The 23,326-nt window shown below is 53.9% G+C and overlaps 1 protein-coding gene across 4 annotated transcripts in view; it reads right to left on the bottom strand.

Annotated features, from left to right (window-relative positions):
* Positions 1-9,149: 9,149 nt before the first annotated feature.
* The window catches only part of EXOC3L4 (exocyst complex component 3 like 4), a 15,712-nt gene continuing 1,535 nt past the window's right edge, over positions 9,150-23,326 (bottom strand). Inside the window, exons 1-13 of one of the 4 annotated variants that reach the window (XM_023518883.1) lie at positions 22,611-22,810; positions 19,964-20,008; positions 18,194-18,593; positions 16,524-17,178; positions 15,204-15,315; positions 14,855-14,977; positions 14,420-14,520; positions 14,130-14,210; positions 12,410-12,524; positions 11,771-11,890; positions 11,526-11,678; positions 10,787-10,908; positions 9,150-9,697 (exon numbers count right to left, since the gene is read on the bottom strand). In XM_023518883.1, coding sequence (XP_023374651.1) covers positions 9,505-9,697; positions 10,787-10,908; positions 11,526-11,678; positions 11,771-11,890; positions 12,410-12,524; positions 14,130-14,210; positions 14,420-14,520; positions 14,855-14,977; positions 15,204-15,315; positions 16,524-17,178; positions 18,194-18,593; positions 19,964-20,008; positions 22,611-22,643 — 2,253 coding nt within the window. In that variant the 5' untranslated portion in view covers positions 22,644-22,810 and the 3' untranslated portion in view covers positions 9,150-9,504. Of the gene's footprint in view, positions 9,698-10,786; positions 10,909-11,525; positions 11,679-11,770; positions 11,891-12,409; positions 12,525-14,129; positions 14,211-14,419; positions 14,521-14,854; positions 14,978-15,203; positions 15,316-16,523; positions 17,179-18,193; positions 18,594-19,106; positions 19,208-19,963; positions 20,012-22,610; positions 22,811-23,326 lie in introns of those variants that run through there. The other 3 variants (XM_023518884.1, XM_023518885.1, XM_003799331.2) reach the window with 3 other exon arrangements.

The following is a 23,326-nucleotide window of genomic DNA, read 5'->3' as shown; positions in this document are numbered from 1 at the left end:
TTCCCCATTTCACAGCAGAGGAATTCCTGCCCTCTGGAAAGGACCTTGTCATTTAGGAATTTCCCAGCTAGGCACCAGCTTCCCTTCTGCTTCTTGCAGCTCCTGTGTTTAGTCCTCCTCCCCTTTCCCGCCTCCCTTCCTCCTTCCCCACCCCCACAACTAGCCTGGGCACTGGTCTACCAGAGCTGGGAGAGGCAGCTGAGTATGGGGGGGGGTACATTCAGGGGGTGCCCCTTGGGACTGACAACTTCCTCTTCCTCTTCAGGAGTGGTGGCCAAGTGCCAGGTTTGAGCATAGTCTGTCATCTATCCTGTCCCTGGGGGTTTTACAGGGGGCAGAGCACAGGAGGCTGCCAGGACAGAGCCAATTGCATACCCCACCCCTCCTCTCCCCAAGGACCTGGGGATAACATTTTTCAGATGCGTCAACAGAGCCACAGTGCCCAAGGCTGGGAGGTCATTCCATCTGCTCCACAGTGCACAGATGGGAAGAGGGGGACAGGCCCAGTCCAAATTCATCCAGTCATGGATGATAGGGGTCCTGGCCTGCTGCCTGTTGTGGCTTCATTGCGCAATTCTTGCAAGGTTCTCCTGCCAGCCTCTGCTCCATCCTGTGTCCCTCTTAACTCTAAGCAGATTAGGAAATCTGCATGGCATGGAGGGGTTGTCAGGCCCACAAGACTTCACTGTCCCCTCAGAGACAGCCCCTGATCAGCATGGGCTTTGCAAGGCAGGGACAAGGCTGCCAACCTCATCCCCAGTGGCCCACAATGGCTCACCCAGAGTGACTGCCAGGGATTGGGAAAGAGAACCCTGCCTTCTGCCTGTGTGATGCACCAGTCACTCTCTCTCTTTGAATTCAGTCCCTCAAACAAGGGAAAACTGAAAATAGGGCTGCACAGAGGACTGAGGGATGACATCCAGTGGGGCTCACAGGGCAGGAGCTATTCTTACTCACTTCCAGAGGGAGCCAGAAGCCAGCCACGGGTCCACCCTCAGCAGGAAATGAGTATCAGATGCCGGTTGGGAATGTTTGTAACCTGCTGCTATCCTATTTCTCACCTCCTAGGGGATAAATCAGAGACAGTCTGCTGGTTCCACCAGGCAGGCTGGTTAGCAGGTAAGAGCACACTGGCAATGGCCCCCAAAGTCCAGCTCAGCAGTCAAGTTGTGCCAGCACCTGGCCAGCAGCTACAGTCAGCCCCTGTGTGCAACCCAGAGCTGAGAGGCCTAGGCTTTATAGGACAGCTGCTCACTTTCCTCTACTCAAGCAATGGCAGCTGTTTTTTTTTTTTTATTACTGTAAAATACATGTAACAAAAATTTTCTATTTTAAACATTGTATCAATAAGTGCACAGTTCTATAGCATTAAGTACATTCACATTGTGCAACCATCACCACCGTCCATCTTCAGAACTCTTCACCTTGCAAAACTGAAGCTCTATACCTATTACACAATAACTTTCCTTCCCTCTACCCTCAGCCCCCTCACATCATTCTACTGTCTCTCTCTCTTTTCTTTTTAGAGACAGAGTCTCACTTTGTCACCCTTGGCAGAGTGCCGTGACATCACAGCTCACAGCAACCTCCAGCTCTTGGGCTTAGGAGATTCTCTTGCCTCAGCCTCCCTAGTAGCTGGGACTAGAGGCACCCGCCATAACGCCCAGCTATTTTTTTGTTGCAATTTTGGCCAGCTGGGTTCAAACCTGCCAACCTCGGTACATGGGACCAGCGCCCTACTCACTGAGCCACAGGCGCCACCCCCTACAGTTTGACTACTCTAGGGACCTCACATAAGTAGAGTCATACAGTTATTTGTCCTTTTGTAACTGGCTTACTGCTCTCAGCATAATATTGTTAGGGTTCACTCATGTTGCAGCATGTGTCAGAATTTCTTTCCATTTTAAGGCTGAGTAATATTCCATCATACAGACACATCACATTTTGTTTATCCATTCATTCCTCAACAGACACTGGGTTGCTGCCACCTTTGAGCTACTGTGAATAATGCTGCTATAAACAGGGGTATGCAAATTCTATTCATGGTCCTGTTTTCAACTCTTTTAGATCCACAGCTGACTTTTCTTGGCCTCCAGGATGCCAGGTTCTTTTAAGTGCTTTGTATACATTACCTGATTTCCAGGCCACTTAAATTGAGTAGGGCTGAATTAATCCCATTTCACAGATGAGGAAATTGAGGCACAGCTAGGTCTAGTCATGTGCCAATCATTGTGGAGCTGGAAGCTCCTTCACTAAGCATAGTACTATATTGCTTCTCCTCCCCTGTTGCTCAGTGTCTGAAATGCAGCTTGATATATTTAAGTCAGATACAAGGAAGGACTTTCAAGCCAGAGTGTTAGATGTAGGACTAAGTGGTACTATCCTTCAAGCTTTTTTCACTTGGAAAAAATATATATTTCCCAATCTTTTTCATTGCCTGTTTAGCTAATTAATTAAACTTCCACCCCTGCCCTATGGGGCAACAGAAGAGACCAACCCAGCCCTGGCCAGAGAATAATACAGGGTGATGCGTTATCAGCCCTCCTTCTATTCACTCCCTGGGCTATCTGAGCAGGGAGCTGGAGGGAAGCTCTCCAGAAGAGGAAGAGGAGGAAGGCAAGAGGGAGGCAGGACCCACAGTTCACAGCTGCATGGGGTAATGGGCTGTGCAGTGCTGGCCTGGCTGCAGCAATAGACCTGGCCTCAGCAGTAGACCTGGCCAGAAGGCAACTGGCAGCATCAGTCATAAGAGCAGTGCTAACCATGGAGTGAGCTCCCTTCAAGGGGAAGACCAGGGCATTCCAGGATATCACCTAGCCCCTCCTCCATGGGCTCAGGCCCACTTCCCTCTGCAGGATGACTTGCACTTCCCACTGCCTTAACCCTGGCTCTTGGGTCACTGGTGTCCACCCTGCTTCTCCCTTTCACTTCTCAGGCCATCACTAGACCTGGGGCTTACCGTGTCCTAAGGATGCTCCACTCACTAACTGCACTGGGCTTGTAACCCTTGCTGATGGATTAAGGAAACTGAATCTCAGAGAAGTTAGTTGACACAAAGTTTGAGGCTTTGAGACTGGGGTCCCTGCTGCTACCCAGCTTTCCTTGAGAGGGGAAGCGACTTGCTCAGGGTCATTTGCAGCTGCACAGGGCCTGGGCAGGAGTCTGCTGACTTCCCCTGGGACCACGGGATGGCCAGGACAGCTGACTCGGAGCCATGCCCAGGGCACTCACCAGACCACATATACACCAATAGGCAGTAGTGCCCCTGCCCTGCCCCAGGGAAGCTGTTTCCTTATTAATAGCCCCTCCTCTCCCCCCCAGAAGGAAGCCAAGCCAGAGTTCTCTTTGTGTTTGGCAGGTGGGGAAACTGAGGCCTAAAGAGGCTTCACTTCTACAGGTGTTCAAGGAGCCTACTACTTCACTTGTTGGAGATGGGGCCACTTGGGAGAAAGCAGAGCCCATGGGTCTGCAGGACCAAAACCCAGCCCTCATAGAACTCATGGGTATGGGGGCTCGCTGTGCCAGCCCCAGGTGACTATTCCCCTCCACAACCTCAGTTCTCCTAAAAGAGCCCAGTCTTTCAGGAGGATGACTCAAAGGAGTAGGGCACCAGCCCCATATGCCAGAGGGAGGTGGCAGGTTCAAACATAGCCCCAGCCAAAAACTACAAAAAAAAAAAAAGCCAAGTCTTTCACAATGGCTTTGCAGTAGTAATGGAAAATGTGCAAATGCAACAGCTCCCATCTCTCTGGGCCTGAGCTACTCAAGAGTCCAGCAAACATGGGCCTTCTCAGAACCAGCATGATTTCCAAGAAAACAGCTGTGGAGCCTCATTCTACTTAGGATCCCTCCCACTGATAGGCTAGTTACGTGGCAGGGGCTTTCCTGGGAACCCCAGGCTTGGTGCGGTTGAGCAAGAGTGAGGAGGGGAGAGAGGCTGCTTTAAACCACCAACCACAGGGAGCCCAGATGCTGGGAGCCCCTCCTTGCCTGACAGCCAAGAACTCCAACTTCCAGATTTAGGGGAAGGCATCCTGGTGGGGGGCCCATGTGTGGGGACCATCTGGGCCCTTAGTGCTCCATCACTTAAAGCTGTGCCTTTCAATATATTGCTCCACACCTCTGGACGCCCTCTCAGAGGTTGGCAGGGGTGGCTTAAAGGAGGAAGTGCACATAAATAACAATGACTGGAACAGGTAGGGGATGCTCACCAAGCCCCAGACCCTCCTCTGACAGCAAAGCTTGTGTTTTCCCATGTAATACTTCCAATTTTACACTGGGAGACAGAGTCCAGAGAGGTGGAGTAACTTGCCCAAAGTCACACAAACTAGGAAGGTGCAGGGCTGGGATTGTAGCCCAGAGATGTCTAAATTCAGAGGCTGGTCCTTAACTACTGCACTACATCTGTGGGAAGCTGTAATGCTGTAAATCACCAAGCAGACCCCAGCACATGGTGGGTACTCCATGAAGAGCAGGATTTCTCATGACATTTCTCTCTCCTCAAGATCTTAAGATCCCATTATTTTGGGATTCTATCCATCTAAGAGCCTTGGGTTCTTCATCACTTGATTTTATTGGAATCAAGAGGACTGTTCCATACCCCATCTCCAGCAAAACAAGTTCTTCATCAATGCCCAACATTTCCCTATTGCTATACTTTCCTCAAGTAAGAATTGCTTTTTATAAACCCAAGTGTCCTGCAAGGAAACTTGGCTGCTTCTGGGGAAGGGAATAGAGCTATGTTTTTCAACTAGTGTGTCATGAGAGGATCTTAGGTGTACCGTGAAAAATTTTAAAGATCATTCATTATTTTTGAAAGAAGTACAAAGCACAATAAGTATATTCTATTTTTTACTCTTTTTTTTTTTTTGGTCAATATAATTTAAGTGTGCCACAGAAGTTTAACAATAGGTCCAAGTGTGCCATGAAATAAAAAAAGGTTGGAAAACACTAGGATAGAGGGACCAGAAATAAGGAGACTTTTTACCTTATTTCATGCCTTTTAAATTTTGATTTAAGTGAATGTGTTACTATATAAAACATTATTAAAGTTAAAAATAAAAACATTTAACAAATTAAATTCGGAAATTGCTAATAGGTGGACAGGCATATGTGCAGACAGAAGTATGGCCTTCCTGGAAGGATGAAAGGTCTTCGCAAGTAGACCCTTGCAGTAGGTTCCCCAGGTCCTAGTAGGAGAGTGGACTAAGGAGTGGGTACGACTTGTCCAAATTTCAGTTGTTGCCAAGTGTTTCACACAAGCAGAGGCCCAGGAGGCCAGGCCTAATGGCCCTCACCCATGAAATTCTTGGCTTCCAGCACAATTGCCTCTGCAAGGCTGGGCCTGGGCCGGGGCCTAGCAGGATCTGATCCCTCATATCTAGAGCTTTGTGGAGTCCACCCTTGGCAGCAGCTGCCCTGTCTCATCCCAGTGGCCAGCAGCATACACCACAGCCTTCCACGTAGGTAGGTGGGAAAAGGCCACTAGTGAGTCAGGGACAGCCCAGTCTGGGCCCCTCCCCCCCAGGTCCAATAATGAACTGGCAGGCAGACCCCTGTGGCCTGCTGCAGTTCACACAGGAAGGAAAGGAGAGTGAGGAAAGGGGGAAGCTTTGGAACCCTATAAGCCTCCCCTCCCATGTGGCAGTGGTGAGATGCCCTGCAGGATCCACTGACTGAGCTGCTGAGGGTGCTGCCCCTTGTACAGGGGCCTGTTGAGGACTGGGGCCAGGAAGGAAGGGGCTGGGGTCACTAGGCGAGGAAGGAAGAGGGAGAGGCTGTACAGGCATGAAGGTAACACGCTGACTGCCACTTGCAACATGCCCTTCTGCTGGGATTTCTGCGGACAGTCTCATTTACCCCCAAGCTCCCTCCCTACTGGTCATTCTCTCCCACATCACAAACAAGATTAAGCCCAGATTACAAGCTAGAGGAGGACAAAGCTAAAACCCAAATGCAGTCCTGTGTAACTCAGCCTTGTGGGCTTTTCAAACATGACACACTCTGAAAAGAGCTGGACCAACAGTCAAGTAACCAGGAGGGAAAGATGGTCATAGAGGGCTGCTAGGTCCCAAGCTGCCTCTTCCCGCCACACATGTTGTCCTTGGACCACTCACACATACAGTCCATCACCTCTGCCAGCCTGAGCACCTGCCTTGAACATTTGGGCCTCTGTACCTTCTTGCTGTTCTCCTGGCTGGGCCTGGGTTGGAGCCCCCAGAAGATTCACTGAGCAGGCTCTGCCTCATGGACCCCAAGCTCAGGGACAGAGACCAGGGGCCACCCTCAGTACATGAAAGCCCCAGGAAATGGGTAGCAATTGGAAAGCCACACTGAGCCCTGAAGAGGGAGGAACAGTGGGTGTCACAGCAGGGGTGAGATGGCCAGAGGTTGGGAGCAAGGAATAGCTTGCAGGGCTGTAATCCAAGCTTAAGGGTCACATAGGCTAGTCCCAGGCTGTTCTGCTCCATGTGAAAAGCAGGGAGGCAGGATAGGGGTCCTCTGTGCTGGGGGTGCTGTTGGGCTGGCACATCCCATGAAAATACACACACACACACACACACACACACACACACACGTCCTTAACAGCCAGACAACCAATTCCAGAAGCAGCTGAAAGCCAGACACCCCCAACACCCATCATGCTTAGCCTAGACAACAGATGGCCAAGGAAACACTCTAGACTCTTTGCAAGGCCTCACGGGATCTCATAGGCTGAAGGAGTGGGCAAGGTCCACCCCTGGGGGTCCAAGGGCCAATGGCCAGAGTCCTGGGCCTGAACCAGTCCTGGGTTCCCTGGTCTTAGTCCATCTTCTGTCTCCAACCTCCTTAGCAGCACCTTAGTAGGAGCTGCTATCCAGCCTCCTGCTCAGTCTCATTGGCCTGGGAAGCTACCCCAGCCCCTAGGCATTCTGGGTTCTTAGGAATACATACATGGGCACACACTCATACTCTGTGCATGGAGATGCAAGGATACATGTGCACATGGTTCCTGCCAGGAAAACCCTAACTTTCTCTCTCTGGGCCTTCCTGAAATCCTCAGGAAAACAGTCCTGTGTCCAAGCCTAAATCAAATGTCCCTGCAATGTGAAGCTTTCATGAGGCCAAGGCTACTAAGCCTTGGATGCCTCTTTCCAGCCTTCCCTTGGGGACTATCCCCATGCAGTGACCTCAACCCCCCTCAGGTCCTATTGAACACTCAGTTCTCCACTCTTGCACCCACGGCCTTGGCTTTTTCTTGCAGACCATGGCCTGGCCAGGTCCCTGGCAACATGGGGTCACAGGGAAGCCAGGGCCCTGGCTTTGTGGCTGGCTCTTACTTCACCCACCTCAGCCCAGGAGGAGGCACTGACAGTACCCCCATTTCACAGCTGGAAAAACTGAGGCACAGATAATGGGACTTGTCTCACATCTGGAAAGTGGTAGAGCCAAGACAAAAGCCCCTTCCTGTCCCCACAACCCTGCTTGGAAGCCCAGCCCCAGGGCCCTCCACCTCCTGCTGAAGGGTTCAGGTGGGGTTAAACTGGTCAGATTCAGGGCTAGGACTACAGAGGCTCAGGGAGGCACCTGGGACTGAAAGGTGGGGAAGGGGTAGCAGAGACTCCCTGGGGAGAACCTGTCTAGTACCAGACCCAGATCAAGATATTCATGGCCCCTGAGGTTATATGTAGGATCAAGCAGGGGACAGGCTAGCCTGTCAATCACTTGCCCCCTCCATTAGACCCCTCCCCTAGGAAAAGGGGAGCCTGATCGACTAGCCTGTCAACCACTTGCCCCTCGACCTGTAGCCCTGATTGGGAGGATCCCAGCCCACCATGCCAGGGCCACCCCATCCTCTACTATCCTCCACTTTCCCATGAGTATAAGGATAGCTTGCCACTGTTGGCATTACACACACCCTGCCCCTACCCTAGCCTTGGAGTCTGGGAACCCCAACCTCTCCATTTCCTCATTCCTGCCCTGCCCAGGGAGGTCTGCATACTCCCTCATCCCCTGCCTGCCCTACCCCTCAGCTTCCAGCCCTGGTGTCACCCATGAGGGGGCAGGGCACACTGTCCATGGCACTTGCTCCCAGACAAGACAATAACTCCTGAACTCCCAAACCCCAAGGTCCCAGCAAGATTCTGACCTGGCTCTGCACTCCAACCCTGTTGTAGAGAATGGGGCAGACCTGCCTGTGCCCCCTAGCTGTCCACAGTGCTAGGAAGGGAGCTACCTACCAAGGCCTAGAGAGACAGTGGCAGCCTGCTACAGAGGGATTGGGGGAGGGGCAGCTATTTGACACCTGTCTCAGCTTCTCCCTGTAAGTTGCCCCATCTCAGCTGTCACCCTTCCTGGCAAGCCTGAGGATGCCAATGCAAATGGCTTTCCCAGAAACCTCACCCCACAGGCTAGCTAAATTTCAATGTCAACTTTCCATGGGGGAGAGGGAGCTACAAGTACACAGAGCCCTTGCAGCCTACCTCCACCACTGAGACCAGCAGGTCATGCCCCATGCTAACGCTCCATGAATGATACTTTCCCTAGAGCAACCTGACAATTTTGTTTTCATTACTGGGAAGTCTCTCACCTATCTTTTTTTTTGGAGACAGAGTCTCACTATGTTGCCCTTAGTAGAGTGTCATGGCGTCACAGCTCACAGCAACCTCCAACTCTTCGATTTAAGCAATTGATTCTCTTGCCTCAGCCTCCTAAGTAGCTGGGGACTACAAGCGCCTGCCACAACACCTGGCTATTTTTTGTTGCAGTTGTCATTGTTGTTTTAGCTTGCCCAGGCCAGGTTTGAACCCCCCAACCTTGGTGTATGTGGCTGGCGCCATAACCACTGTGCTACAGGTGCCAAGCCAGTCCCTCCCCCATCTAACTCAAATACTTGAGCTGCAACAAGGTCTCATCTTATCTCCCATAGGTCCAGGGCCTGCCTAAAAGGCTGACTTGGCACATGAGACCAATGGACCCATGATGCCATGGTCGAGGCCCGGGCCTTCCCAGCTCTGGACCTGCTTCAGTCTACCCATCAGTTCAGTGAGTAGAAAAGAACCCTCCACCAAATGGAGTCACCAGAGGGCCTTCCAGTCCTTTGGTATATGGGGACGCAGACTCCCCATTCCCAGCCAGCTCGGCCCTGTCTTCTCCTTAAGGAAGCACCATTTTACTTGACATTTATTTTTAAATAAATACTCTGACCTTTACTTTCAGACTGGGGGATCGTATTGGACAGTTAGGCAGGCAGGAAACCCCCCCGGAGCGGGGGTTAGTATTGAAGGGAAACTCTGAAGGACCCAAAATACTCCCCCACAAATGCCTGAAGTGCCTTCCTTTATCATTGCTGTTCCTTCTGGCTGAGCAGCCCTGCTTGGCTGAAGACAAAAATTCCCTAACTACAGGCTTCAGAGTGGGGGCAGGGCCGAGAGTGACTCCCTAGGCTCCTAGCTCAGGGCTCAGTGCCTTAGGAGGGTATCTGATCCTCCACCTGAGGACAGCCCTCTCTCAGGCCACAGAGCTCTAAATGCAGGTGATTAGCACATCCATAGAGGTGGGCACCTCAATCTCCCCAAAGAGTACATGGGGTCCAGTGGCCCCTGAGTTCACTGCCTTGGCCACAGCCTTCAGCAGCTCCTGGGCATGCTGCAGGAGGCTGTGGTTCCGACGGCGGCCCAGTCTGCGCAAGGCCAGAATGGCCAGTATGTGATCCCGCCTGTGGAGACACAAAGACCTTTGCTCCAGACCCAGTACCTCCATGACACCCCAGGCCCAGGGTCAGGGAAAACCCCTGGGCTGGGAAGAAGTATGAGTCACTAGCATTCCTGCAACTGGGCCAGAGAGGCTGAGTTACAGAGGAGGAGGCAGAATGGACCTGGAGTGCATGGTAGCTGGGCCTCCAAGGGTACCTTGGGGGAGGGGCATGCCCAACAGGGGAAAGAACCTATGCAGAGGAAGAGGGGAGACCAGTGAACTGGTTCAAGAAATAGCGCAGAGTGAAAGAGGGAGTGATATGGCGGGGTGGGGGGGGGTCTAGGCCAGAGGAGTTATTGTCTCCCAGCCCCAAGACCAAGCTGGTCATAAAGCACTACCCTAGGAGACGGGGGGGGGCCCCCCGCTGGGCCAGGGAACACAAAGAGGCCTGGAGGGGAGCCCTAGGGCACCAAGCAAGGGGAGAGGACTGACAGGCTGCCTGGCATAGGGGCAGGGAATTCTTCCATGGCACAGCATGGCAGGGGAAGGGGAAGGGGCAGGACCAGGGGCTTTCTGCACACTCCCCATCCTGGAATCTACAACACCAAGGAGAGATCTGAGCTGGGATTTCTAAGGGCTTCGATGACTCAACATCCCCTAAACCTATCCTGGGATCAAAGCCTCCTTCCTCCTGGCTAGGTTTCAGATTCTTGGGGCTTCAAGAGAGGCCTTTGTCCTCAAGGGTGGGGGGTTCACCCCTGAGATTCCAGGGTGAAAGGTGTACCCTTCCTTCCCTCCCCTCTGCCCCTAGCCCCACCCACTTGGGGCCTACAGGGGATGGCCCAGCCCTGCTCTTCTCCCCCTCTCCCCACCACCACCTGCTCCCCATGCTGAAGTCAGCAGGCTCATGGGCACACATGTCTGTGCAGGTTCAAATCCTGAATCCCAACACCTCCCAGGTGGCTTCCTCAGCCCCAAAGTTCACTCCTCCCTGCTTTCTGCACCCACCCAATCATAGCCACTGGGACTCTTCAGAAAGTACAAATACCAGACCCCTTGCCCCCACCACTCTCTGCCCCGACATAGAGTAGGGGAACATATGCCAACAAACCTGATGTCGGGGTAGCTCTGGATGAGTGTCTCCAGATGCCGCTGGATGTCATCTTTGTATGTCTCACCCAGGATCTCGGCCACACACGGGATGGCTTGGTCCAGCCACTTGGCCTCAGAGCCCTGCAGAGACAGAGATGTGTGTAAGGTAGGCCACCTGCCCCAGAAACCCCTTTGCCATCACTGCCTCCAGCCCCCATTAGTACATGGTCAGCCCTCCTGCGCTGCCCACCTGGATCCCCCACAGCTGGGTGAATAGGCTTATCTGCAACACAGTAGTCATCTCCCCTCCCCACATCCCGCAGAGGAAAGTTCTGCCTGGAATCACACTGAGTCTGGGGAACCAGCACAGCAGATAAGGGATATATAGGGGTTGAGGTGGGTGCTGCAGCTATAGGGGCTCCTGGTGTGAGGTGAGGACATGGCTGTGAACCTCAAACCTCAACCCTCAAGTAAGACTGATACCTTCACCCACTCTTTCCCCAGATGCCTCAAACTGTTTATAAAGTGCCTCCACCTCTGTGCATGGCCCTATCCCTACCAGGTAGGAAGGCCCAACCCCTCCCTAGTCCAATGGACAATGGGGGAGAACTGCTCTGCCAAAAGCTCTATCAGCTAAGACTGGGTGACTGCCATTCCCTGTCTGGGGCCCTTGAGGACCAAGGAGAAATGAGAATTTGGTGGCAGGCAGGGTGCTCCAGGAGGTAAACATCCCTCGGGCAATCAGATGCTGCTCCTACCAAGCCCTGGAAGGTGTCACTGATGGCTTGGGCATCAAGGTTCATCTTCTGGGAGCTGTTCACCCGCTCGACACCCCGAAACCGCTCTCGTGGTCTCAGCACCTGCACCAAGTACTCACGGACCACATACCGGTGCACCTCCTGCAGAGTCTCCTGGGCAACGGAGGATTAGGGTCAGGGCCAGAGTCAAGGTCCACAGCCCCAGCCCTGGGCAGACCCCTGCTGGACCCTCCCCTTTGCTGTACCTGTGCCCATGGCCGGACTACATGCTCTAGATGATGAGCAAAAGCCAGCACCTTGTCCATGAGGGGACGAAGCGTGTCCTGTGTCAGCCAGCCCTTGGTACACACAACCCTAAAGAGTGGCTGGGGACACAGGGAAGTGTGAGTCTTCAAATATATACTCCCTACCCACCAAACCCTTCCCTCAAAGTCCAGTGCACCACTCCTGACACTCCTCCCTACTGGGTTGCCAGGTGCCATCCCCTCTTCTAGTTACAAATTGTGTTTGTAACTAGGCCCCTTCCAGGACCCAAACTCTAGTGGACGAGGTTCGAGTCTGAGGATCTAGCCAGGTCCTCTTAGGGTATGCCAAGGGAAAGCCTTGAGGGGCTAGGTTAAAGACCCAGACTTGGTTCACTGGACCCACCTTCTGGGCTTGGGTGCTGAGCACTCAAAGATCAAGTCTGAAGTGGGAAGGTAAGGATTTCCCAGCCATCCCCACTCAGCTGAGAATTCATCTAGCTGTCCTGCCCACTCCCTAACACATACCCCTGAGATGGCTCCTGGGGTAAATGAATTCTGTGACTTGAGTCCCCAGGCTCCAGGGACTAAGGGGCACCTGCTGGGCATGAAAAGGGGGGAGAGAAGGCCCATCCCATTCACCTGCATGTCACGCTGCAAGTCCTGAAGGAGGTGCTTCTGGAAGCTACAGGTAGCAGCCACCAAGGGCTTCTCTAGCTCTTCTAAGGTTCCTGGAAACCTGGCCAGAAGACTGGTCCTAGGGAGGGGCCAGCACAAGTGATGAGGTGGGCAAGGGGAAGCAGGTTGGGGACCATGCCAGCTCTGTTCGTTTAGACTATACTGTGAAGGGCAGCCCCTGGGGCTGCACAATGTGTAGCCAGTGAAACAGAGGCAAGTGAGGGGACAACACCAAAGCTTCAGAAGCCAATCATAGAAGAGTAGGTCAATAGGATTATAGTGGCCCAGTTTCTTGGCAGAGTTCCCCTCTCCTAGCTCTGAAACAAACCTTCCATCCCTTTTGGTGATGGGACAATGTAACACTGCCATGCCTGGAACCAACCCACCCGTCATCAAGGCTCAACTGCCCCCAAAAGTAACAATGTCCTATTTCACCAGGAGAAAAACTGAGGGTAAGGTTATACTCAGTTCCCATAGCCAAGGGTTCCATCAGGGGTTGGGCTAGAGGCTGCCTACCTACCAAGGGACAAAGAATGTTCCATGGGGCTGAAACGAGGTATGAGAGGGTGTTAGAGAAGTGCCTCATCACAGTCATGATTTGGACTCAGGCAAGCCTGGTTCAAGTCTCAGGTCTACCACTTACTGGGTGTGTGGCCATGAGCAAGCAGTATTTCCTTTCCAGGTCTCCACTTTCTCATCTGTACATGAGTATATTGCACTTGGGATAAAATGCATCTGGCAGGTAAGGCCAGAACAGCACTTGGCACATCACAAGGGCTCACAAACAGCCAAAATGAACTATGATCTCCAACCCCCAAGCTACAGACCCATGCTGGTCCATGGCCTGTTAGCAACTGGGCTGCACAGCAGGAGGTGAGTGGTGGGTGAGTGAGCAGAGCTTCGTCTGTATTTAGAGCTGCTCCCCATCCCTGGCATCACTGCCTGAGCTCCACCACCTGTCAGATCAGTCACGGCATTAGAGCAAGAATCCTACTGCAAACTGCATATGTGAGGGATATAGGCTGCATGCCCCTTATGAGAATTTAATGCCTGATGATCTGAGGTGAAGCTGACGTGGTGATGCTACCATTGGGACCATCTAGCTGCAGGAAAACAAGCTCAGGGCTCCCACTGATTTTGTGTTTTGCCGAGTTGTATAATTACTTCATTGTATGTTACAGTGTAATAATGGAAATAAAGTACACAATAAATATGATGTGCTTGAATCATCAGGAAACCACCCCCAGTCTGGAAAAATTCTCTTCCATGAACCCAGCTCCTGCTCACACAAAAGTTGGAGACCACTGCTCTAAGGCACAGAGTGCCCACACAGTCCTCAGGAACATCTGTCTCCATTGGATAGATGAGAAAAGAGGCACAGAGGGGAAGTGATTTGTCGCATGTGATGCAGCCAGCAAGTGGCAGAGCTGGGATCTGAACCCAGACAAGATGGCCCAGTGTCTGTGCCCTCAGGTGGCTGAGGCTGCCTTCACAGCCTATGTGTCTGCAGTGGGAGGTGGTGGGGGTAGAGTACGCTTGGCCTGGGGCTACACCTCCTTCTCATGTCCCTGTCGCCTCCCCCTCTCTCTCACACTTGCACACACACCAAGGGCTGAGTCGGGGTTCCCAGAGTTTGCGCGCCCCCTGCTGGCCGCACCGCCCCTGAGTGAGAGCAGACACCCACCTCAGCTCCTCGCAGGCGTTAATGTAGGCTCCCAGATGTGGCTCACTCACTGCCTTCGACTCCAGAAAAGCCTTTTCAAACCTGGGGGCGGGGTACGCAAAGTCCTTCCTGGCCGAGCTATGACCCCAGGTCCGCCAGCCCCTGGGTCACAAGCCTAACTCTGGCCCTGTGACAACTCCCTGCCACCTGCAGAGCAGGGTTCTACCGCTCCAAGCAAACAGGGTGGCCACTGCCCACACTCTGCCCAGGACACTCCATCTACCCCAACCCGGCCAAGGACGAATCCGTACCTGGGCACGAAGAGACCGAGCGCCCGCGCGCAGATCTGCAGGGTGGTGGCCTCCAGCTCAGTTGAGATAGCGCCGCCCGCCTTCACGTGCTCGGCCACAAGCTGCGAGAGAGGCCTCACGCTGAGCGTGCGTCTGAGCCCCTGACCCAGAGCCCACTGTTCTCTACCCGGTGGCCGGGACACGTTTCCGGCTCACCAGCTCTGCCTCATAGTCTTGGCTCCAGCCTTCAGAGGCCCAAGGGTATACTTCCCCGCACCCACGGTCCACCAGCCACCCCAGGCCTCCAGGGAATCCCAGATTTCCTCTCCCGTGGGGCCTCAGGCTCCCATCTAATGGAGAAGGATGATGAGGGTTGAATATGATAGCTCTGGGTGTCCCCATCGCGTGCCTAGGGCCTGAACATATTCCCCTTGGACCCCCCTTCCCGGCCCAAACCATGTGGACGTCGATGGACAGTGGCACGTGGTAGAAGCCCTGCAGCACGTTGGGGGCTTCAGCAGCCACCCAGCGACTCTTCTCCAGCTCCAAGATGCTATCGAAGCAGCCTGTAATCTTGGTCTGGGGAGGAAGCAAGGCCACCATGAGATACTCCAGGGAGGTCCAAACGACTCCTACCTCCTGGATCCAGTCCTCCCTCCTTTGGGACAAGGGCCACCAGTCAGGTTATAAAGCCCACACCAGAGGCCACAGGATGAGCCACCGCCAGCATTGCAACCGTGACCCTGGGCACTGCACCTTCCTATCGGACCCAGCAGCATCCAGACTGCCCTCCCTCCCACCTTACCTCGAGGAAGCTAGTGTAGTCTCTCTCCAGTTGAGCCCACACATCAGGTGCTAGAAGCGGGGGCAGGGGCTCCGTGGGCTGCTCCAGGCCAGGGGAGCCCAGGAAGTCAGGACTGGAAGGCAGGGCAGGGGCCACTGAGGACCTGGGCAGGGCTCCCATGTGGCAGACACTACCCGGTTCTGGCTCCAGGCTCAAAGTCTAATGGGGTCATAGAAGGGCCAAAAACCTGGACTTCTGTTCCCACTGCCTCCAGACCTCTATCCCACCTCCCCAGAAGCCTCTGAATGCTGGCTTTCCTGGTGCTCTAGCAACCAACTGTGCCTGTGCAGACTGCTTAAGGACAGCTGTCCAGATGGACCTCAACCAAACTGCCCTGTGGTCTGGGTACACTCAAGACTGGGCTCTAATGCTCCCTTCCCCCAAACTCCATGGCTTAGGGACCAGCCACCATCCAGCCTATACCAGGGCACCCCAGAGAGGGGCAGAGGCACAGCAATTTGAGAAGCCCAGGACTCTGGCTGAATTCCTCTATAGACGCTCCTGCCTGAGGGACTGCAGACCACTCAGGGGTTTAATAATCCACCCTAATTGGGCGGTGCCTGTGGCTCAAAGGAGTAGGGCACTGGCCCCATATGCCAGAGGTAGCAGGTTTAAACCCAGCCCCAGCCAAAAACTGCAAAAAAATAAAAATAATCCGCCCTAATCACAGTGTAGAGCTAGAGGTGGAAATTCACAATAGGCTGCACCCAGAACCTAGATGTCCATCCAAAGGGGAAAGTGGGGGCAAACAGACCAAGCTCTGTGAGCCGACATTGGGTACTGCCTGGAAAGGTACTCTTCTCTGATTTGCTCAAAGACAACTGCGGACCACCCTGGGCTCTAATTGGGCTTTCTGCTCCATTGAGAACCACTCCATGGAGGCTTTCAAACTTTGGGAACCCCTGCGCAGGTGATCCCTTAGGAAAATCTGGGGTGTAACAGCCCACCACCACCTAGAATGCATAGGAATGTTAACTTCTCACCCTCCCCCAGCCCCACCCAGGGAGGGAATGAAGAAGAAAAGTAGAAAAGAAGAAGGAGGAGGAGAAAAGAAAAATGGAGGAAGTGGAGGAAGAAAGGAGGAGAAAAGAATGGAGAAGAAAAGAGAGGAGGAGAAGAAAGAAGGAGGAGGAGAAAAGAAGAAGAAAGGATGGAGGAGAAAAGAAAGGAGGGGAAGGGGATGGGGAAGGAGGAAAAGAGTGCTCTGTGTTCCTCAAAGCAGATCAACAAGGCCCTAGTGCCAGCCCATCCTTGCCCCTAGGCGCCTTGGCTGAGGCTCACCTGCCATAGACGTTGGCAGCCCAGTCCAGCAGGAGGTAGAGCTGCTCGCAGCCATGGGCGTCCTGCGCTAGCTCCTGGAGGGTCTGGGCCACCGCGCCGTGAAAGGCGCTCTGGTAGGCCTCCCATGCTGGAAAGCCGGCTGCTGCGTACGCCGGCTGCACCTCCAGCCGCACCTTCTGTAGATCGTGGCGAACCAACCCACCAAGCTGGGCCAGAAGCTGGGCCAGGCCCGACGAGCCCTCCTCGGCCCCAGATGTACCCCCAGCTCCCGCCTGCCGCACTCGCTCCTGCGCACTTCGCTGCACGGCCTCCTCCCAGTGCTGGCGCCAGCGGCGGGGCGTACACAGAAAGTCTCCGTCAGCAGGGGACGCTGGATGGGCCTCTTCTTCGGCGCGCACCACGTGGGCTACCTGAGCTAGCACGGCAGCGTCCACACCGTCGGGTCCCAGCGTCTCGCGCACGATGGCTCCGATCTCTGCTGCTAGACCATCGTAATGTAGGCATAAGTCCATGGCGCGCCGAGCAAAGGCCGTAGGGTCCTGTTCAAAGGTATGCGAGGCTTTCTCAGCCACCAGCCTCGTCTCTAGGTGCCGAAGCTGTTCGAAGGCCGCCAGCAGTTGCCGTTCAGTAATGAGGTCGGCCACAGATTTGCCTTCTGCAAGGGCAGGCGAGAAGAGGGGCGGTGAGAGGGCCCACCCCAGGACACCAGTCCGAAGATGTGTAGACCCCCGTTCTGTTCATCCGGGGCTGGGCTGCCTGGCTTCTGCTCCTTTACCCTAGAGTCCTACTGAAGGCCCACTCCAGAAGCAACAGCCCCCAACTGCCAGGAGCCCTCCCTCAGAATCACTCAGAGATGAGGAACCTGAAGTTTCAAAGCCATACACACGTAGCCCTCCTGAGCCCCCTGATCGAATCCAAACTTCCCAGATCAAATTCCTGTATTAAAAGGATATATTCTATAAAATTTGGTTCATTCAAGGATCTACAGGGTCACCGATTCCCACCCCTCCCCCTTTCTTCCCCACCCCCATTCCCTACTTTCTGCCTTTCTCCCATCCCCACCCCCATACCAGCAGCCTCCTGTGTGTGTGCAGCACTGATTACAGGTCTAATAAGGTCAGAGCTCAAGTTGGGCGTGTCCTGCAATGCTCCTGCCCCAGTGTCCAGCTTCAACATTTCTTGCTGCTCCCTGATCTCTGCCAGCCCCTATCCTCCAAAGCCCTCAACCTCTACCCCCACCCCACTTTTAGAGCCCAATTCCAATGCATCCTCCTCTGGGCAGCCCCCTGAGCTCCTCTCTAGGTAGCCATGGACCCTATACACCTTTGAGACCCTGTGATTAGAGAGGACCAGTGCCTTGTGTGTCATCCCAGTTTGACTAGGAGCCGGGCTGTGAAAATACATGGAGAGGCTAGAGCTCTAGAGTCATGAGGATATGGATTCAAAGCCCATGCTCCACTTCCTGGCTGTGAGACCAGAGGCAAGTCACTTAACCCCTCTGAGCCACTCTTTTCTCCTTCTGCTCAATGGCAACTCCCCCTACTGAGATGCTGGAAGAATTTAGAGTGCAGTTGTCCAGGGGGCAGGGTTTGGGGAGCTGGGGAGGAGAGCCTGCAGTAAGTCTTCGCTCAGTTTCTTTTCATGCTTAGTTTTGTTTGTGAGATTCTTACCTGCCTTGGATTCCAGTTCCTTGGGCCCCACCCCAGAAGATGCCTGCCAGCTGACACCATCCTTGACCCTTGAGGACACCTCTGGCATAATAGCAACCTGGGACTGGCCAGGAGCTGGTCCCTCATCCAGGGCGCGCCTGAAGGATCGGAACAGGGAGTAGGACCTTCGCCATAGCAGCCCTGAGTCTTCTTTGGAGACCTGAGCCAAGGCCCGCTGGCTTGCCCTGGAGAAGGCACGCCTCAAGGTGCCCAGGCCCGGCCTCATGGTGTCATCATGAAGGGCACTGGGCTCTTTGCTGCTGCTTGTCCGCCGGGTGCGCTGAGCTGGGGTCTGTGGCTCCTCAGCTTCTTTGGGGCTTTGTAGCTCCAGCCCAGGAGTCATTGTCTGCGGTGATGGCATCTGGTCAGCAGGAGATGTGGGGGTGAGGAGGCGGGAAGCCAGGAGGATGCCCAGTACCTGGGAGCAGGCTCGGAAACCTGTGCCAGCTGCGTGGGCCCTGGCCAGACCCAGGTCTTGGTCAGAGAAGGCTTCCCAGAAGAGGCAACACTCAGGCTATCAAAAAGGGAAGTGTCACTAGACAATATTCTTGGCCAGCACCTTCTATGTGCCAAGCTCAGCTGGGTACTGAGATATAGAAGGCTACTTACATCAGGACCCTTTCTAAGACCAAAAAAGGTCTCCCACACGTGCCCATCCCTCACTCCGTCTCCCATGCCAGACCCTCCTCTTAGAACTGGAGGACTAATTAAACATGCAGGACCTCCCACTCACCCTACCCACCCCACAGCTCACAACACCTGAGGACAGGGCTCAGCCACTACATCCAGGACTTCCCAGACTTTAGGTCCTAAAACCTAAATCCTCCGACCACCCCTACAGTCCCTTACCCATCCTTCAGAGCCCTCAGCTCACCCTACTTCAGCCTAAAAGGCCTGTTTCTGGTCAAAAGGGGGGCCTGCTCCCTGCTCTTTGCCAACCCCCTTCCTCAAGGGACACCCTTCCGTGGGTGTCGGTGTCCGTGTTGCAGAGCTCGAGGGAAGCAGTGTAGGGCCTGAGGGCACAGGCCAAGGCCAGCTTGCTGCTTATCAGGGCCATGCAGCCCACAGGGGAGGAGCCTAGGGTCTATATTTAACCAGGGGATGGGGGGTTCCCAATCCTGTTTCCCACCCATTGCATCTTCCCCTCTCCACCGTCACCTTCACCACAGTGTGCTCCAGCCCCTCCCCCACAAGGAGTGGGGAAGGGGTCCCAAGAGGATGAGGGTGCTAAATTGAGGCTGCCTCTGCCCCTCCAGGACCCATTGCACCCAGACCCCTGCTAGCCTCCACCCACACCCCCTTCCAGCCTGAGTGAGCCTGGCTGTGTTTGCTTTTCTGGCTTTCAGCTAAGCTGGGCTTAGGAGAGAGGAGGGAAATTTCCCAGGACCTCCCACCCACCCCATTGTGCAAACTGGGCCATAGTGGGGGAGGGTATCAGGCCAGAGAGGTTTCACTTTACCCTTAGAGAACCAGGGCCAAAAGAAGGTCTGGACTTGCCAAAATCACAGACTACCCAGAGGCAGAGCCCCCAGCCCAATCACGGGGCTCCTCCCAGGTGCCAAGACAGAGCCCCAGCTAAAGCCAGCACCTGAGTCTTGGGTGACACCAGGCAGGAATTGCCCCTCCCCAGGCCTCAGTTTGTCTGGGGTGGAATGACATTGTGATAGGCAGGGCCCAGACCCTCACCCACTCCCCAGTAAGGCATCTGTCTGGGGGTCAGCTATGGCCTACCTTCCTCAAGACTCCTAGAGGCGACAGAGCAGCTGGAAGGAGGCCCTGCTGAGGGAGAAACAAACCCAGGTGATTGATGGGGGCCTTATCAGCCCCACCCTGGCCACAGGTCATCATCCTCCTCTGGCGCCAGGGTTCAGAGACTATGTTGGATTCAGACCTAGCAGCATACAGCAGGGAGCCGTCCATCCTGGCCTCCACTCCCCTCTGTCTCTATAGTGCACCTCAGCACCTGGCCTAGGGGCTGGTCCCCAGCACAAGGATACTGTGAAGATGATCTAGCTAGTGCTGCACCCACCCCTGTCCCAGGGAAGGTGGGGGCAAGGCCCTGCCTTGGATAGGGAAGGTTCATACTCAGTAAGTACCTTAGGTGTGTGCCCACCTAATACATACTAGCTTCCTTTGTCCTTTGCCCCATTTCACAGATGAGGAACCTCATCAGGGACAGGGTTTCCTCAGACCATACAGCTCGGTGGGGGGGGGGGGCAGAAACTGGGGTCATCTGTGCCTCCAAGCACCAGAAGTCAGGGTTGCTGCCCAAAGAGCCCTTTCTCCTGGTCAAGGGACCCAAGGTGGTGACAGGTCCCAGTGGAGTCAGACATGGAGGTACTCTCCCAGGAAGCCAAGGGGTAAGGAGAGTCTTGTAGAAGATTACACAGGCAGAGGTTTGGGGGCTGCATTGCTCTACCACGTTGTCCTAAGCCAAACTCGTACTGAAGGGCCATTAAGGTCCCCAGATGGCCCCCCAGCCTCCAGCCACACCACCTTTCACCCTGCAGCCGCTAGCAGCTCCCCAAGGCCTTTTTTTTGAAACAGAGTCTTATTCTGTTACTCTGGGTAGAGTGCCCTCCATGGCATCATAGCTCAAACTCTTGAGCTTGAGCAATCCTCTTGCCTCAGCATCTGGAGTAGCTGGGACCACAGGCATGTGCCACCATGCCTGACTAGTTTTTCTTTTTCTTTCTTTCTTTTTTTTCTTAGACAGAGCCTCAAGCTGTCGCCTTGGGTAGAGTACAATGGCATCACAGCTCACAGCAACCTCCAACTCCTGGGCTTGAGCGATTCTCTTGCCTCCACCTCCCAAGTAGCTGGGACTACAGGTGCCTGCCACAATGCTCGGCTATTTTTGGGTTGCAGCCGTCATTGTTTGACGGGTCAGGCTGGATTCAAACCCACCAGCTCAGGTGTATATGGCTGGTGCCTTAGCCACTTGAGCCACAGGCACCAAGCCCTGACTAGTTTTTCTACTGTTAGTAGAGATGGGGTCTCACTCTTGTTCAGGCTGGTCTCAAACTCCTGAGCTCAAGCAATCCACCAGCCCTGACCTCCCACAATGTTACAATTATAGGCATGAGCCACCATGCACAGCTTCCCCAGAAATTTGTGACCTTCCCAAAGCCCACATCCAACTAAGTCATTCCCCTGCTGTAAACTCTTCCAGGGCTCCCAACTGCCTGGCACTCAAAGTCCTCCCTATCTGGATTGACGTTTCTCCACTTTCACCTCCAGCTGGTGAAACCAGCTTTACCTCTGGGATTCAGGGTGGGTGATGTATACTCAGTTCAGCCTCGCATGCCTCCTCTGAGTCCCCCTACATGGCCAGGCTCCCAGCTTCTCTCAGCCTGCTCCCCCTCCTGCCCCTCCTCCTGCCCTTCCTCTACTTGCTCACCAAATCTTACCTGCATTTCTGGACCTGGGGTGCAGGTGCCCCCACTTCCAAGGAGTCCTCAAACTGCACTGCATCCCCACTCTTACCACCTCTCAGTGGGCACCCCAGACTGTCCCTGTGGTGATGTAGCCCTCCTGCACTGGCTTGGGAGCCTCTGCCCAACTACCCATCCCTGTCACCCCAGATCACAAGATGGGTGAACTCTCCAGTGTTAAGGGTCACTTCTCCTCCCTAGCTGGCCTAGTCTAGGTGCTATTCTTATGCCTGCTGGGCTAAGACCTACAGGCCCTTCCCACTCCCACCCTACTCCCAGGCCCCAACCTTGCCCTATCTACCTTGCCCTTTCCCCTGAGCCTGCCTCCCCATATCCATGGGGACTCTCTCTGGTTCTATTTCTCTCTTTCCCTGTCTCTATTGTCCTGAGTGTCCAGGGAGACTCTCTATGCTGTAGCTCCATGGCTGAGGCTTAGAGCTGGCTGAGCTTCAAGGCCCTGGACACCTAGGTCCAGCCTGAGCCCTAGATCCCACTCTCTCCAGGTCAGGCTGGTACACTCATTGCAGAACCAGCAGTAGAGGCAAGAATGCTGCCCAGAAGACACAAGCACTGAGAACTCCTACCTGGGCCATGCAGCTGTGACTGAGAATTCAATCTAGATTTCTTCCCCCACCCTCCCCAGCTCCAGCCCCAGCTTCTGCCCCCTTTTCCCCTAGACCTTCTCTCCAGTAGCAGCTCCTTTTCCTCCGGGTTTCCTTTGGTGCTCACTCGCTCTTCAGCCTCCCCATGCACCCTGGGACTCAGCCATCACCCCATTCTCCAAAGCTTAAAACCAGCTGCTGCAGACAGATGATTGCATGTATCCTGGGCTATGCCCTGCACAGGCCTGTGCTCCTCCCCCTTACCTTCCCACCTGCCATCCACCCTCACCTGATCACAGACTCCTAACTTCCTTCCTTCCCAGATCCCTTGTATGCCTTCACCTTGGAGCAGTCAGGAGAGTCTTGCCAAAACATAAACCTTCTCTGAAAGCTTTCCTTGCAAGCTAGAAGTTTTTTCCTGAAAACAAGGAACAGGAGAAAGATGTGTGTTCTCACTATTATTCTCCAGCATTTGCCTGGAAGAACTAGTTAGGACAATAAGACAGGCCGGGCACAGTGACTCATGCCTGTAATCCTAACACTCTGGGAGGTTGAGGCCAGCGGATTGCTTGAGCTCACAAGTTGACTACCAGCCTGAGCAAGAGCGAGACCCCATCTCTAAAAATAACATGGTGTCATGGAGGACATCTGTAGTCCCAGCTACTTGGGAGACAGAGAAGAGAGGATCACTTGAGCCCAAGAGTTTGAGGTTGCTGTGAGCTACAATGCCAAGGCACACTATCCAGGGTAACAAAGTGAGACTCTTTCTCTCCAAAAAAAAAAAGACAATTAGACAAGAAAAATAAATACAAGGTATAAATATAGGGAAGGAACAGATAAAACTGTCATTATTCATAAGTGATATAATTGTCTGCTTAGAAAATTACTGAAGCTATTTAAAGAGTTTAGCAAGTTTTGTGTGTTGCTTCTGCAAATACAATCAGTAGCTTTCCTATACCCTAACAAAGCCTATTAGAAAAAAGACAAACACTTAAAAGGCTCCTCGGCTCGGCGCCTGTGGCTCAACCAGCTAAGGCGCCAGCCATGTACACCTAAGG

Source organism: Otolemur garnettii, unplaced genomic scaffold, assembly GCF_000181295.1.
Source record: "Otolemur garnettii isolate 467f Iridium unplaced genomic scaffold, OtoGar3 scaffold00149, whole genome shotgun sequence".
NCBI classification, from domain to species: domain Eukaryota; kingdom Metazoa; phylum Chordata; class Mammalia; order Primates; family Galagidae; genus Otolemur; species Otolemur garnettii.
The sequence above is the reverse complement of the archived record's forward strand: the minus strand, read 5'-3'. Positions and strand labels throughout refer to the sequence as shown.